We start from the raw sequence: 17,153 nt of genomic DNA, 5'->3' as shown, positions 1-17,153 counted from the left end.
GCATCTGTCGTATCGTATCGTATCCTGTTGTATCTTATCTGTCGTATCGTATCTGCCGTATCTATATATCTATCGTGTTTATATGGTATCTGTCAGTCTGTCTAAGCTATCTATTTATCTATCTGTCTGTCGTATCCATCCATCCCCCCACAATACCTGCACCATTTTATCTATTGCTTTGCAGCCACATGATTGGCTAATCATTCATAAGTAGGTGTACAAGTGTTACTAAGGTGATCAATGAGTTTATATGTAAATATACTAACGTACATAAGAGATATGAGTGACTATCGTGAGAACGCTGTTAGAATTATAGTAGAAGTATGATGAGGTAATAATGTATTAAGTACAGGCATTAAATACAGTTAAGACCGTTTTAAGTTGCAAAATAAACTGTGGCATGGATACAGTCAGGAAGTTCCAGGAAAAGTCGGTATGTTGGACTTCTCTTTATAAATATATCTTACAGTTTTTCTCAGTCGCTTTGGTGCATTTCTCACATCACTATTTACATTTGCACAACAGTTAGTTCAACCTCCACAACATTTAGTCATTTGTGCAAATCATAGTAGCAGTTTCTCATTCCTTTGAACAAATTGCAAATGCTTTTGGACATGCATCAATTGCTTTCATACAATTCTCTGTTGTTTTATGCATCAATGCACCAAAGCGACTGAGAAAAACTGTAATACTTTACTTTAAGGAAAACCAATGCCATTTTAAAAGCATTCTATACATGCATTTGTATAGTATTACTTTTCATGTTGCTGCTGCATTAGGATAAAGTGGTTTTGAATGATGCATTTGCTAAATTAATAAATGCAGATGAACAAGATGGGTCCAAGATTAAGTGCTTACCCTTGCTCAAACTGGGGCTTGAGATTTGCCTCATCATGGGTGTCTTAAATCTTCTCATGTTGTGTGTTTAGGCCTGGACAGGGAGAGGATGCATCAGAATGTACAGCACCTGTGCAGTACTACATCTCTAAACAAACACATTCAGGTCGTATTTCTTACATTAACAATGTTGTAAAACACTCAATGACATGTTTGCATCAGCCTCAACTATCTGTAATCATCCGTATGGCTGGCAAATGCTCAGCATAATGTAAACTCAAGGTTTCATGCAGACATAACCACTCTGGCCTTTAAGAATAAACGTTGAAGTGATGAATATACATTTATAATCTGATAGATGTTAGTAATCATACTCAAACACTTACCCAACCTCAGATCTACTGTAACAAAGTCTGCGTCCTTACTGCAGCCGGACTGCTAATATAAGATCTCCGGGAAAGAAAATGTCAAAAACAACATGCTCATTTCTGCCCCCAAGTGACTGTAGAGATATGACACACGAACCTTAGGAATTGCAGCTAAACCACACGAGAATACGCAACACATGCAAGCTTTACAAATGTTATGTAAAATTGTAATCTGTTAGAATTGTAAACTATGCTTAGACACTCAGACTGCCGATATAAGATTTTATTTTAAACATTTTTGTTAGCCAGTTGTATAAACCGTGTTTACCTGTAAATAATTCATACTTAAAAATATTAAAAACGTATTTTACTGTATTAAAATATGACGGTTAAAACGTCTGGAAACTTGCTAATGCGCATGCGTATTAAAACTACGCAAACGCGCTACATTTGGCAGCCAGCGAGGACTTTCTCTCAATATCGGAAACTGATTTTATGCTCCAGCGCTTCTGTTTTTAATAATTCACAAATAATAATCCACCACCAAAATACTAAAATTTACCGTCGGCTCCACTTCACTGCAAAGCCTGCAGCTTTGAGGTTTGTATTCTTTGTATTGACTGAAGAGGTCAGACTGTGATACTACATCCCATGGCGATCGAAGTTCACCAACAGTAAACTGGTGCACAGGCAGAGACAAAACCTGTTCGTTTTCATGATTATGAATGCCATAATACAAACATAAAATAGAAAACATAAAATTATTAAGCGTATTGTCTCTATAATGTTTGGCAGGGATATTAGAATAAAATGCAGTTAATATTGCAATACAGTACCATGCAAAAATTAAACGTACTGTAGGGTGCATACATTTAATCATAGGCTGTGTCCGAAATAGCTCCCTATACCCTTAAATAGTGCACTATTTGAAGGGACAGACATTTTGTAGTGGTTGTCCAAAATAATAGGGTGCTTCTTAATTTTTATTTGTTCATCCTCGTTTCCTTTCCTCGCGTCTTGGCTCCACCCTCCTGGGATGCAAGCCAGGACGGAGGAGACGAAGTACAGTATAAGTGAAATGGCATCTTCATTCCTCACTCTCGAAAGTTCATTCTCTATTATCAATTGCATTGAAAACTAAAAATATTAAACAAGATAAATAAAGTTAAATGCACAGATAGGGTTTATAGCCTTATAATTACAACATTAAAATAAAGACATTCTTAAAAGTGCTGTAAAATTAGTATAACGTTATGTGTTTATACCACTGATGTTTTATAGATCGGTGGTCTATACACGAATATTAAATTAACTTTCTGAAACGAGTCTACATTTACAATAATATAATGATTAATACCTAGATTAATGCTTGGTTAAAGACGTGACGATGCGAAGGGGAGAATATTTATTCGTGCGTCAGGTCAGGACTCCCCAAGAAGCCTCCTCACTACTCGTTGATGGCAACTCGTTGATGGCAAAAAAAAAACTCGATCGTTTTCCGGGTCATATATGTAGGACGTAGGAGCGACGAGTGAGGAGGCGAGCCGCTACCCCTTTCCCAGGAGAAGGGCAATAGTAGAGAAGGGGGAGGCTGCAGACCTTTAAAGGGATAGTTCACCCAGAAAAAAAAAATCTATCATTATTTACTCACCCTCATGTTGTTACAAACCTGTATAAATTTGTTCTGATGAACACAAAGGAAGATATTTTGAGAAAGGTTTGTAACCAAACCGTAACAAAACCATACTATTTATACTTACATGGTATTATTTTTTCCTACTAAGTGAATGGGGTCCACGGACGGTTTGGTTACCATTCTATCTTCCGTAATATCTTCCTTTGTGTTTTTTAGAACAAAGACATTTATACAGGTTTGTAACAACATGAGAGTGAGTAAATGATGACAGAATTTTCATTATTTTTAGTTTAACTATCCCTTTAAGCCCCTGTTGTTCCTTATGCGTCCAGTAGGGGGAGACTGTACAAATAGTCATCATCAGAGCAGACCTCTGGAACCGACACGAATAAAAGGTGTGTTAAATAATTGAGTATTTTTTTAATTAACATTATGCCAGTAACAATTGACATTTGAGAACAAAGTATTATACAATAATAATAACAATAAATAATTGTTAATAAAAAAGAAAAGAAAATAAAGAAAAAAAAACATACATAGACATAAAATAATTAATACATTTTTACTCAAGTAAAGTTAGGTGGTAGGAGAGTTAATCTAAAGATTTTATCTCAAATTACAGGTTATTCAAAACCTTATTTAAAATCTGGTATGATTTAACTGTTTTTTTGTTTTTCTTTAATTTGCATAGGGATTCAGTTAAACTTTTTAATTCGGAAAAAATGCAATAAAATTAGGTTTTGAGGCTGTAACTTTACACTTATGAATATGACCTTTTCCAAGCAAGCACAGTATTGTTTAAAGGAACAGAACCAGTGTTACATGACAAAAACAGGACAATTTCTTTAGTGAAGTCAATAAGGTTATTAAAGGATGTAAAGATCAACCTTGAAATTTTATTCTAAAATGGTGTTGTAAAGGGACATTTAAAATCACTGATTCATTTTCAGAACCACAAAAAGAGCATTCTGGGTGAATATCCATAAAGTTAGATAAAAATTACTTGCAGGGGTAAAAATTATGAAGGATTTTAAGGTGGATTTCTTTGACTTTATTTGGTATCACAAACTTATTATGAATAGAATAATTGAGTAATAAGAAACAACTCAAATCACAATCTACATACAAACCATATAAAAGTTTTTAATGTGCGTTGTATCATGTTTGTGCTCAGTTATTGATGAGATATTTTCTCTTTTGTTTATATAAACTTAAGCAAGAGTATTTTATAAGTAATTTATTTTACAATTGACACCGTAAATAGTACAGTATAAATATGCATAAACATTATACTTATATTAAACCGTTCATAAGCTCTATTCATTTCCATATATTATTTTTTCCTACTAAGCGAGTGGAGCTCATGATTGTTTTGGTTACAAACATTCCTCAACATATCTTCATTTATACAGGTTTGTAACAACATGAGAGTCATTTAAACATTACTCCATGTTCGTTTATGTAGGTCTGAATGTAGTTCTGTGTGTACCCTCAGACTCAGAGGAATGAAGATGTACCCAACTGAAATGTGGACCTGCTAGACAACCTTTAACATTGTTACCAGAAGATGGCGCTATGACATTAATGATAAATTGGACCACTCGCCCTGAGTAAGTAACCTACGTCATCATCAGCTGTACATGTAATTAACTTGTTTGTGGCACAATAATATCCTCAATATCCGTCCATTCACTATTTATTAAAACCTTATTTATTTGAGTTAGAACCTGATACTATAGTTGTCACACAACACCCAAACTCATAAACCTTGACTGTTTTTTTATATCTATTTTTAACCTAGAATGTTATATTTTTTTAAATATTCATTTTTTTATTAATTCATTATGTTTGAATATTTGCATTATTTTTGCATTGCTGTTTAAAGTATATCAGGACGCTATGGGTGCTACAGTAAAAGTGCATTTTTTAAGTTCCATCTCGTTAAGAGAGGAATGCTAATGATGTGTTTAAGTGAATGTGCCTCTCACTTTGCCCCGCACTACAAAGCCCTTTGCTCTACATCCTGCAAAGCCACCCCGCAGAGCTCTCATTAAAGACAGTCCATACTTCCTTCAAAAAAACAAGTCAGAAGTCCAGTAGCTCCACTGCACTTTGGTATTGCATGAAGTGGGAACTGGGAAGGAATAGAGGACAGAAATGAAGAACGCACTTGGCACCCCATCTGCCCCCGAGGGTCTTTAACATATAATAACCCAGACCAGGTGCTGATCATATGTCTGTCATCTTGGCAATCCGAAATAAGAACAACGGATAGACTATTTCCTTTTACTACCTTCACTTCCTGTGGAAGAGAACAGAGGACGACTGGAAGACGTTGACTTGTATGCGAAGGTTTATTTAATGACAATGTAGTGTTACTCTGTTTCACACACACACACAAATAAAATAAATCCCATTTACAAATATATAATAGCATTAAAAGTTATCCTATTATTTACCACAGCTTGAGACATTCTTGACACAAATTAATAATATACATTATGCTTCAATGCCCTTATATTTTCCTGTACAAAAATAGTTCTCTGGAAGTAGTATAAAGTAATATAAAACAATTAAATAATGATATTTGACCACTTTCTTCAAATATACACATATTTGGAATAAAAAAATGTATTGCACATATCTCTATAATAATAATAATAATAATAACAACAACAACAATGTTCAAGTAAGTTAGAATACAATCCATATGGACTGGCACAGACATTTCATATAAGCTAAGGTTTACAGTGTCCACTAATGTAATTGCAATGAGGAGACCGCTTCATAGCCATTCTTGAGAGTCTTTCTCTGTGTATTCCTTTCTAGAACCATAAATCTATACGTTTCCCTGTTGAATCGGCTTAAAGTCCAAAGTCTCTTCTGACAGTCACATATATAATCCCACTAACTGGTTCACCAGGAGGGCAGTCCCGGGAGGTATTGCTTTTTTCCCTGAGGACAGTCGACTGTGCCCATCGTAGGTATCCTCAAGGCACACCGATTCAGCTACCTGCATCTCTCTTCCTTTTTTCTCCTTCGAGGACATGCTTCAAGAGATAAGACTGTTCTCCCAATCCCTGTGCTTGGAAAAGAATGTGCTGGAGAACTCTTGGCAGGAGCCTGAGGCATGTGGAGTATTTCGGAGTTGGCCGACGCGAGTCATCGCGTCCCTGGTGCGCTCCCACCTCCTCACGTTCAAGTCCGTTTTAGTAGCGCTTCCAGTTTGTGCAGCTGTGATCGAGAATCCGGGCTGCTCCACACAGGTCGCAGCCTTCTGCCCTCCTGCCTCAGGCTTATCACTTTTTCTGGAACCGACCTTCGCCTGCGGCCGTAACCCAGGGGACTGATCTTGTCCGGGGGAGCGTTTCCAATTTTGTGCATGTTGGTAAGATCATGAAGACGGTGAGCCAGCACATGCACCGTGCAGGTGGCAAGCGAGCAGCCTACTCTTCTGGATTGGTTGATGGAGTTTTTGGAGCGTTTCGTCCTTACGCTGATGTCAGTCCTGGAGAGGCAAAAAGGAAGACAAGACGTTAATCCCTGCCCGGAGCAATCACAAATCACAGCCTTTAATATTCTTGTTTGACAAGTTTAATACGTTACGCTGAGCCATGCTCAGCATTGTGAACCATGTCGAAGTTTTATCTCACCTGGAATGTGGCATCAAGCTGTCCTTGATGTCGTCTGGTCTGACAAATTGGCTGTTTTCTAAACTTCTCAGTGCAGCCGGAATCAAATCCCTTTTTGATCTCTGCGGCCAGACACTAATGATCAAGAAGAAGAATGGTTTTCATTGGAAACTCGTAAACCGATGCAAAACTCGACCAACAAATCGAAATACACATCAGCTTACCTTCTTTTCAAAACTTGTCTCAGGTCATATTTTGCACTGCGTACACACAAAGCAACGGTGGCCAGCAGGCAACAGCAGAAGACGGTCTGCAGAATCAATTGCATTGTGCCTGAAACCTTTAAGGAAGAAATATAAAGAGCATCTGTTAGATATCCATTCAGTCAAAAAGCAAATCACATGCATGCAAGTCCCCTTCTCAATGCCATGCTTGCACAAGAGTCCAAAAGCCAAACTATTTACACTCATCAAACATTTATGTACAATGTCAAGCTGAGGTCACACTTTCAATGACTAAGTTAACTTACAACTATGTTTCAGGCCCCTGGTGTATAATAAACTGGGCAAAGATGCATTAAAATGTACTCTGTTATTTCACATTAACTAATGTTATTATAGTTGCTCAATAAACAAAAACACTTTACTGTTATTTTTTTAATGCAAAACTAAGGCTTAATATCTGACTTATCAATAAATATACAGTAACTGTGCATGCATTGGCTTTGACCTTAAAAGAAAAAACTTAAACTAACAAAAACACACAAGCTTTGCTTCCACTAAAAGAGTACATACCTGTAAAAAGTACTCAATTCACTCGGATTTAAGTTTTCCTTATAGGAGTCTGTGCGTGAAATAATCCAGAGGCTCTTTTACTCGCTGGTAATGCAGCTGTGATCTCTGCTAATAGTCTGAGTCCCCACAGCAGGCGTGAGGACATTTATACTGAATGGAGGTGGGAGGGGCTCAGTGCCTGACACACTCTCACATCCCAAACTAAGCCTGTATGTACACTTCCTCGCAGAAGTCGGAGTAAGGAAACGAAACTGAAATTTTTAATAAATTACAAAAAAAAATTCTGGGAAAGAGTGGCAACTACCATGCTGGGAATTTTTTGTTAGACGATTGTTTAGCATTTGGCTGAAATTCATAGAGCTTAATTACACCTGTCCACGTAAGGACTAAAGAATGCCTATACTTGGATATGCCAACAGAGATAACAGTTGAAAGGCACAGTTGAATAAAGGTACTGTGTGCCTTTAAATTTTGGGGAGAATGCCGAACGACCTTCACCTAGTAAAATGTTTACACATAGATTAAACACATGAATCAAAACCAATATACCCAAAATTAAAATCATTACATTTCTCTTATCATAAAAATTTGTCCTTAACTTAAAAAAAAATCATGCATATTCTTCTGAAATATACATGTGCATATATATATATCACATACATTAGTTAAAATATATGTAATATAGCTGGAATAAGGTGGAAAATAGGTTGTGCAAAGCAAATTACCATTCATAACTTTATTTGTCATTAATTCAAATGAATTATTGCATTCCAATGATTTATCCTTTAATGGAGAGTCAAGGATTGCACAACCAGATAAACAATTACACCATCATGGAGTTGTTTGCTTCTCTGTCCATATATGGTAATTATTGTTTGCCAAACCAATATGTCACTGTTATCAGAAACACTGATATTTGATCAGTTATGATGTAACCGCAGAGGCAGGCGGGAAGATTTGTATACAAGTTTAATTTTCAAGTGTGCTGTGCTGCCAATGAATCACCGGGGAACAATAGGACTGGAGTGAGTATTCAGTTGTGTAGTGGCAATTCCTTAAATTATTTAAAAACTGAGGCATCCCCCAAATATTTTTAATTCCATACTATGATAAACTTCATGAAATGATTACATTTTCCAAAACTAACTTTTAAAAGCCAAGTATGTACCAAAAATACCATACTTTTAGACATTGTACCATGATAGCACCCATCCTGGTATTGTGTACAGTATCTTGGAGTACAATCAATGCAAAATTAATCAATTTACTGATTATCATGGTGCATGCACTAATAAAATTGAATTGAAATCTTATCAAAATTATTACGGTTTTTTTAGTCTAAATATAGCAACACGCAATTTTTCCCTTTCATTTTAACCAGTGTTTGTCAATAATCATACTTTCATGCGAAACGTATAATAAAACTAATATTAGGCTACTATTACTTTTTACTTGCTATTGTTATTAAACTTACTTTTTCTTATTTTTACAATACATTTAGTTATTTAATATGTATCTATAATGATAAAATACATTTATTCATTTTGCGTAAGCATAAGAAAAATACATTTGAATGCAGCATTTGAGACGCGCGACCCACGCCCATGCACGGACAACCGCATGCGCAGTGGCTCGCTCTGTGTCAAACATGGCTGTGCTTTTGAAGAAAGAAAAATGCTGAATTGTGTTGAAGAATTTCGCCAAAAGAGGAAAGCATGGCACGACTGGCTGATTATTTCGTAGTGGTGGGATACGATCAGGATAAAGCCGGTAAGATGCGGTGCGGGAGTGAGCGTTGTTGTGATTTATTTAGGCCGTTGTTGTTGCGTTAGCAACAACTCTTGTAATACAAATGCTGAGATGAGGAACATTAAAGAGATGGATTGTACTCTATTTCACTTATTATGGCCGATACTGTAATGTGTATTGGATTTATGGCTCACTTGTTGCATTTTAAAGAGGTTGCTGTCTCGTCCCGTTGTTGTGTATGAATTAAGCAGGACGTGAATGAGAGATTTAAAGGAACGCAAGCAATAATGGTGTTTTTGCATGATGTAACATTTTAGATAACACTTTCTATACGCCAAAAAGCGACATATAAAGTGTTTATATATGATATATGTGGAATTTTAAAAGAAATCTCAGCACACACCCACTGTATATCTCAGCGTGTAACATGTAAACAAAGCGAAAATGAAGCGTGAGGTAACGCATTTAACACATTGATGTCAAAGCACACGCATTGATCTCCTAATGGAGTATTTATGCGATCATTACAGCATTGATTACAAGTTAGCCTTAGGGTTTGGATCAGTTGTGAGAGGTTTGGATGCTTTGTGCGTGTGTGTGTCTTCCTGTGTTGTGGAAAGCGGATGCAGAGGAAACAGGACTAACGTGTCCAGGGTTGCGCGTGATAGTGTTGAGGCCACAGGTACTGCGCATTGCTCTCATTTACTGTACATGGTCATGCTTATCCATAAATGGTGAAGGGATGAAACAGGTTCCCACCGGTCCTTGAAATCCTTGAAAGTTTGTGAATTTGGGGGAAAGTTTTTGAAAATATAAATACATAGATACTAGTGATCCACCGATGTATCGGCCACCGATATTTATCGGCCGGTATTGCACCTGGAAAGTCCTTGAAAGGTCCTTGAATTTGAAGTTAACTAAGGTGTGGGAACCCTGTGGAAAGAGTATGTATTTTTGCTTATCTTCTACTACCTGGAGAAATCTCATAGTGGGCAAACAAATGAGTATGGTTTCATGAAAGGGCCTTTCATTTCCAGGTTGATATTAAAGTATCTTACATAGAGCAAAATTGTTATACTGAATAAAAAAGGAAAGAAATGGTTCTTTGAAGAATGTTTGGTTTCCCTTTAGGGCCATCTTTGCAATGCCTCAGGACAGTTATTTCAGTCATGCAAGAAATGAAGTCCTATCTACTTGAATGGGGAAAGACAGATATCTTTAAAATTGCATGCTAAAATCATAATTTAACAAAAAAAATTTCAGACCAACAATTAAACTTGACATTAACTGTACCGTTTGCTCAAATTGCACTAAAAATGTTTCAAGGTCATTTCAGCTACTGTGCATGCGCACAGGTTGGCAAGCGGCTCATGCCAATATATCTTGAAAAGTAAAGCTGCTCTCCATGCAAACGAACGAGACTTGGGTCAAAATAAAAAAAAGAAATAAATGACACTTCCAATACAATTTTCCGAAAGATGGTTTTGGTCCTTTAAGATAGTTGTTATCACGTTGATACTGTATATGTTCAATTGTTCAATTTTGTGATAAGTTTCATTTTAGCTAGTAATTCGATGCTATAGAAAAATGAGGCGTGCTGTTATGATTGACATTTGTGATTGACAGCTTCTCTGAGCGAACTCTCTGGGCTTCGAGGGGAGATTGAAAATATAACTAACTATTAATTTTCGATTTTTGTGTTATTTAACTGATAAAATTAGTTGTATTTAACTTGCCTCATTTTAGCAAGCCAGTCAAATGAGACGTTCAAGGGGTGTGGTTAAATTGGGTGTGCAAGCGTTTGGGCAGAAGTTTGATACCGCGGTTCCACCTCCAGGCTCCACGGAAGATTCCTTCTGCGCATGCCCTGGCTCCAAACTAACATTTTTGCGTAACATGGCAGCGCCCATGGTCGGACATTTTGCCTTGTTGCATCGTCCATCTTTTTCTTTTTTTTTTACAGTTTATGGGCTCATGCGCCCCTTCCCCAGAGAATCATCAGTTTTTATCAATTGATGATTGGTTCTTTTAATTGCAAGGTGGAGACTTCGGTTGCCACTCCGAAAACCGTGGCGAAACCGTCTATGGTTCAACTCCTAGTGCATGAAGTTAGATTCCCACTATAAAAAAATCCTTTTTGCAATAAATTTTTTTTTGTTTAATAAACTTAAATTTTCAATTAATTTCAATTTACCTGACTAGTGAAGAGTTGGTTTAAATTTTCAAAATAAAGTTGAAATAATTTAATCTAATTCAACTTTATTTTTATAATTTATAGCAACTCTTTACTAATCAAGAAAGTTAAAATAATTAGTTAAATTCAAGTTGATTAAACTTAAAAATGTAAGTATAACAAGGAATTTTTTACAGTGTAGTTTCGATTGAATGCATGGACTGATAAAGCGTAAAACTCAAATGCACTGTGAGACTTTTTGGATAGAAAATTGATCTTATGTGCAGAGAGATTTGAAGGCATTATGCAGCTCAAAGCATTAGTTAGTCTAGTCACATTGTTTGTCATGTACAGAGTCCAGGGCTGTCACAGAGAAGAGATATTTTGGGATTCCTATTTCAGTAATATCGGTCAGTTAACAAGGACATTGTTGACGTGTGGTAGTCTATTTAAAGAGCCTACAGCACACAATCAATTAGTCTTGTTAGATTTCTAACTGTAAGCCCAACTCAAACCATTTCTAGTATCCTCATTGTGATGTATCTTGTGTAAGGACATCTGCGTGTGTTGGTGTTGACATTGTTTCAATGAAAGTTAAAATGACTGGGGCTTTTTTTCATTAATTTGACTGCTTGTGTGCAAAGCAACTAATTTGCCTCTACTGAAGGCATCAGAGAAACTTGGCTTTTCTACAGATTATAGACTGACGTTTCTCTGTCGCCAGTCGCAAATGTTTGTATGAATAGATAACCAGTGTGTCCCCCTTTAGGCTTTTACAAATTGCCAGTGCATAAATAAGTGTCTTGTGCTAGGGGAACTTAGTGTTCCTGGCATCTGTGGGGGTTAATGAGCACACAGTCCTCATTTTAAGGAAGTCCTTGCTCTGTCAGATCATCGTAGACTCATCGTATCGCAATTCCTTGCAAATGTTTTACCTTGAAAAAATAAAGTTTTAACCAAATGATTTTAATTTTATTTGGTGTAGGGATGCATATCAATTAATCGTGATTAATCTAGGAGAATAAAAGGTTTTGTTTACATCATATATGTGTGTGAACTGTATATAATAACTTGTAGATAAATAATAACTTGTGTAGATAAATGCACGTATGCATGCATATATTTAAGAAATGTTTACTTGTGTACTTTTGTATATTTATGTATAAGTTATATGATATATAAATATAAATACTTAAAGTCATGGTCCATGATCTCTGAAAGCCAATGTTGACATTTGAAATCACCTAAAAAACACGTCCCACCCCAATAGAATCTGGACCTTCTGTTGATAGACCCGCCCCACACATACGCAAGCCAGGCAATGATATCAGTTAGTAGACACGCCCCTTACTGCTGATTGGCTACAAGTGTGTTTTGGTAGTTGGCCCGACTCTTTTTTCCAAAGCATTTTTCAGGTATCGTGCACTCCGCCTTTAATATATAAATATATAAAATTATACATACATGTGTACTTATATATACATAAGTATTATACACAGTTCACACACATTTATGACATAAATAAAAACTTTTATTTAGCTATAGATTAATCGCAATTAATCGTTATGCATCCCTAATTTGGTTGCATAAATCCCCATTTAAAAAATAAATAAAAATTTGTTACATAAGCAAAGATTTTAGAATTGTCACATCCATAACAGCGAAATCACGTCCATAATGCTGTTTTTCCTCATAAGTGCATGCATGAAAAATTAAAAAAAAAAAAAGTTCCGTGAAGAACCGTTCCTTCTACATTTGTCGAGTATTATTGCTTTTAGTTTTTGCATTTTTCCTCTTGACAGATTTCCTACAAAGAATGTCACCTAAAAACATTTTTGCCACATGCATAACACATGAATATTCCTCATCTAAAACATCTCTCATCATATGCATAGACTGCTGATGTCTGGACTCTATCATTGGAAGGTTATAAAAACATAAACAGATGGTTTAAAGGCAGGGTAGGCAGGAATTATCTAAAAAACTTTTTTACAAGTTTGTCTAAACTGTCTTTATATACAAATGCATAATCAAAATGTAAATACTCTGAAAAAGAGAGTATAAAACTCGAGCGTCTGCAGACCTCTCACGACTGTGTTAAACACAGTTAATTATTTCCATCCGGGACGAAACATATGATTAGCTTGCTCAAATATCACTCTCTCTCGCGACCATGGCTCCACCCGTTGCTATGGGATCTGCCCAGACATGCGCACACCCGATTGATTTGAACGTGCACAAGGTAATAGGAAGAGCAATAGTACAGCAGAGAAATAGCATTCACAACTCACAGAAACTGCATTCACATCTTACAGTACCTGCATATCCAGTCAGCGAAGGCAAAAAAAGGAATAAACGAAGCAATCAAACGAGAGTAAATATCACGTGGCTGTTCCTCGAGTCGATGATGCGGTAGCGGTATTGTCTGCGGAGTGTAGTCCTCGTCAGAGTCAACAATGCTTTCATCACAGAAACTCTTCCATGCAAAACACTGGCTGAGTGAGTACTAAAAGCCATCCGTTTATAAAAGCCATCTGTTTATATTCCTAGTGATAAAGTTAGGTGTATTATTACATGCGATTGTGACTTGATGTTATTACATGCACCGCGCTCCTTCCTCTCCGCTTGTCTGAGGTAATTTGCGCGTTCATGTGTTTTGGGGGCGTGGCTTAAGAACAAACCCAGAAGGGAGGGGGTGGAGTGAATGGAAAAGTTAGCTGTGTTAAAAACAGTGCTGAGAGGTCTACAGACACTCGATTTTTGTGCTCTCTTTTTCAGAGTACTTACATTTTACTTGTGTATTGGTGTATAAGGTCAGTTTGAACAAATTTGTAAAAAAGTTTTTTTAAATAATTCCTGCCTATCCTGCCTTTAATATGTTGGTAATAAAAACATTCTCTGAGAAATTATTTTGCATTTTTGACTTAAAATGTCAGATCCATAACTCTGGAATTGCTCTGCTTCTTTTCCTGTACTTTGTCTCATCTACGGTTATTGAAGGGAATGATGATGTCACCTGTCAGCATCCATACAGCACCCATATTGACTCCCCATTTGGAAATTTTATAAACAAGGATGAAAATTGGCATTATGTGCTAGTCATCAAACTGACAGTAAACTTTCAATGCAATTATTTGTTAGACATTAACAATGATAAATTGAAAGACTGTCTGTTGCAGACCTTTGCTATCAATACAAAACGTTTAAATGCGCAAATCCTGTCTGACTGCTTAATTGGCTTTTAACATAAATAGCTTTTCACGATAGCTTCAAGAATGATGAGGATCACTACTATTGGTCGACCGATATCAGGGTTTCCCACAGAAAATATGGTAGTTAAGGTGGTAGGTTTGGGACGGTGGCTGGGGGCGTGGCAATCAATGGGGTACGTGTCATGATGAAAATGAAAATATTTTTATTAAAAACACTCAAATAAAACTTATTTTTGAAGAAACTATGACAGAAAATGAACACATACTAGATTATTAATGAATTTAATGTTTTTAACAGATACCTAAAACAGGAATAGCTGCATGATGTGAAACTAAAGGGTTAATAAACACAAACTGAAGCATAGAACGTCTGGTGAACGATGATAGCGCGAAGATTGTAAAAACTGATTATTTCCCACTATTAATTATATTATCTTAAAGGAGTGCAACTACTGTAGCATGTAAATAATGCACACAAATAATGTGTTATCAAAGTTATTGTGTCTTCTTTATGGATTATGTAGAGGGAGTAAATTATTTCTGCATGCCATTTTATCCTTATGGTCTAGGCCATTTGTATAAATAGTTATAAATTAGACTTGTTTCAACCGCATTTGATATCTTTAGTACTGTTCATACAAAGTTTGAGTATTTGTGGGCTATAATGCTGCTTAAAAATAATGCTTTATGCATAGTCGTTTGCAAAGTAAAACCAAGAAACATGATTTTTTTCAGGTCATAATCCACTGAGATAAAGTGCATAGAAATGTTAACCTTGCGGTTTGCTTTTGCTGCACAAGATTCTGTATTGCTGCATGCTGAAAAATCAATTACATAATGTAAGTAAAACCTGGTGTGGAACACTAAATATATCAGGATGATTCAAGCGTTTCCATATGCAGATTCTTCAGTCTTGTCTCTCTTTTACTTGGCAGCTTTAAGCCTTTGAGAGTAGTGGCATGCAATGATCAATTTGGATCTGTAAATGCTCGATCCACATAATGTTGTAAACTTCTCAGGTCTCTGATGAGTTTGTGCTTGTGTTGAAGATCTGCAGCAATTACTGGATGAGTTATCTTTTCTTGAATGTTTAACTAAGTTTAATTCGCTTACCCGCCTCCTATCCACCGTTTCTATATATATATATATATATATAAATATATATTAATTCCTCCCAAGGGTTTTTGTCCTTCTAGGAGTTTTTCCCATTGGGTTTTTTCCTAGGGGGGGTTTTCGTCCCAGGGAGAGTCAGCCAACTTTGGCTTAACTTAGCACTTTACTGTATACGTTACATTATTAATATGCTCGCTTGTACGGTTTAACCGCTTTCTCTACTTCTTATATTATCTATTGATTTTCTGTGTTCTCCTCTACATCTTCTCATGTAAAGCTGCTTTGCAACAATTAACACTTGTGAAAAGCGCTATATAAATAAAATTGAATTGAATTGAATTTAAATAATTGGATGCCGTTGTGTCTAAGTATGCCTGGCTGCCTTTCAGAATGTTCCACAGAATATGTACAGTGTTAAGCAAGACACAGCTTTCATTTGTTTGAGAGATAGAATTTCATTAAATTTTTACTTACCTTTTATAACCAACTCGGCTGATTACTTACAATATCTTTAATATTTTCAACTACTTGTAAATTATGAGGAAATTTGCCATTTCTAAACAGTGACACGGGGCAGTGCAGTTCCCTGTCAATGACGTTAATATCCACGTTACCTATTGTTACCGACTTTACTGATGTAGAAATCACATGACAACCGTGTCGTGGACAAATGCGGAAGTTAGTGTTATAGCTTCTGTCGGGCTACTCGCTTGTTTATGGATTACAATGACTCTTTACCGTCTGCCGCTGGTTGTGATGGCAGAGACAGCTTCCGTAAGCGTACTGGCTAACCAAATGACCCAAGAACAGTTTGGGACAAGAAGAGAAAAAGATCGAGGATCAATATTGGTGTCACGTTATCTAGTTGGAGAGAGCTTCGCGACAACCTTTAACTAAACAAAAATCACAAAAATGTATGTTGATTTATCATAATTTGTTACAGGTTGTTAATTTTAGGTCGGCTCAGCTGTGCCTTATGGAAAGACATGGAGGAAATGATAGAGGTCACTTTGCTGTTTTGCAATAGTTTGGCCTGGATCATATGCATTTGCTATTGGATAGCAAATGTTTATTATAGCAGGCAAGATGTCTGTGAATTGGAAAACCAAATGCAAGTTTTTTCATCGAAATGGAAAAACAGAGATGATTGAGTTTGTCAAATGATTTGCCTGCACTGTTATTAGATCATGACTTAAGCATCGCTTGATGAGTTTGGTTCATCATGTCCAGTTTTCTGATAAAATGTCTCATCGAGAAGGCAGATCTGTCAGTTGTGTTGTAATATGGAAATATTTGGATTGGGAAGAATTGGATGACGTCCAGCCCGACTTGTTGACATCGTTGAACTTGGCATTTATTTATTTTATCGAATTTCATTTGATTGTAAATCATAATACGATCGTCAATCAGATTCTGAAGTTCTTTGACTTTGATGAACTTTGAAAGTGGTTTGCATGGTGTCATGGTTGACTTCAGACAGCCAAAATAAATTATGCTTATGTCATTTTGATAGGTGTTGTAGTTGTTGCTGGCGCATCAACACTTTGGAAAACCCTGTGAATTACATATCGTTCGCACAATTTATTTTTCTTCTCTTGCACAGCTGTTCTGGCTTACTTGCAAGCTTCCTGGAATTTGG

General features: G+C 36.3%; 2 protein-coding genes across 5 annotated transcripts in view; one reads left to right on the top strand and one right to left on the bottom strand.

The window, feature by feature from the left end:
* The first annotated feature begins 1,515 nt into the window (after positions 1-1,515).
* sbf2 (SET binding factor 2) overlaps positions 1,516-17,153 on the top strand; it is a 183,138-nt gene continuing 167,500 nt past the window's right edge. For 3 of the 4 annotated variants that reach the window (XM_073859388.1, XM_073859386.1, XM_073859385.1), the window contains exon 1: positions 8,869-9,037. In XM_073859388.1, the coding sequence (XP_073715489.1) occupies positions 8,983-9,037 (55 nt within the window). In that variant the 5' untranslated portion in view covers positions 8,869-8,982. Of the gene's footprint in view, positions 1,806-4,336; positions 4,452-8,868; positions 9,038-17,153 lie in introns of those variants that run through there. The other variant, XM_073859387.1, reaches the window with a different exon arrangement.
* Positions 5,182-7,409, bottom strand: adma (adrenomedullin a). Its single transcript, XM_055213507.2, has 4 exons — positions 7,268-7,409; positions 6,698-6,813; positions 6,495-6,608; positions 5,182-6,349 (listed from the first exon to the last, which is right to left on the bottom strand). Exons 2-4 carry the CDS (start codon positions 6,799-6,801, stop codon positions 6,040-6,042), a joined length of 528 nt encoding a protein of 175 aa, XP_055069482.1. The 5' UTR covers positions 6,802-6,813; positions 7,268-7,409; the 3' UTR covers positions 5,182-6,039.

Source organism: Misgurnus anguillicaudatus, chromosome 21 (assembly GCF_027580225.2).
Source record: "Misgurnus anguillicaudatus chromosome 21, ASM2758022v2, whole genome shotgun sequence".
Taxonomy (NCBI): Eukaryota; Metazoa; Chordata; class Actinopteri; order Cypriniformes; family Cobitidae; genus Misgurnus; species Misgurnus anguillicaudatus.
The sequence above is the reverse complement of the archived record's forward strand: the minus strand, read 5'-3'. Positions and strand labels throughout refer to the sequence as shown.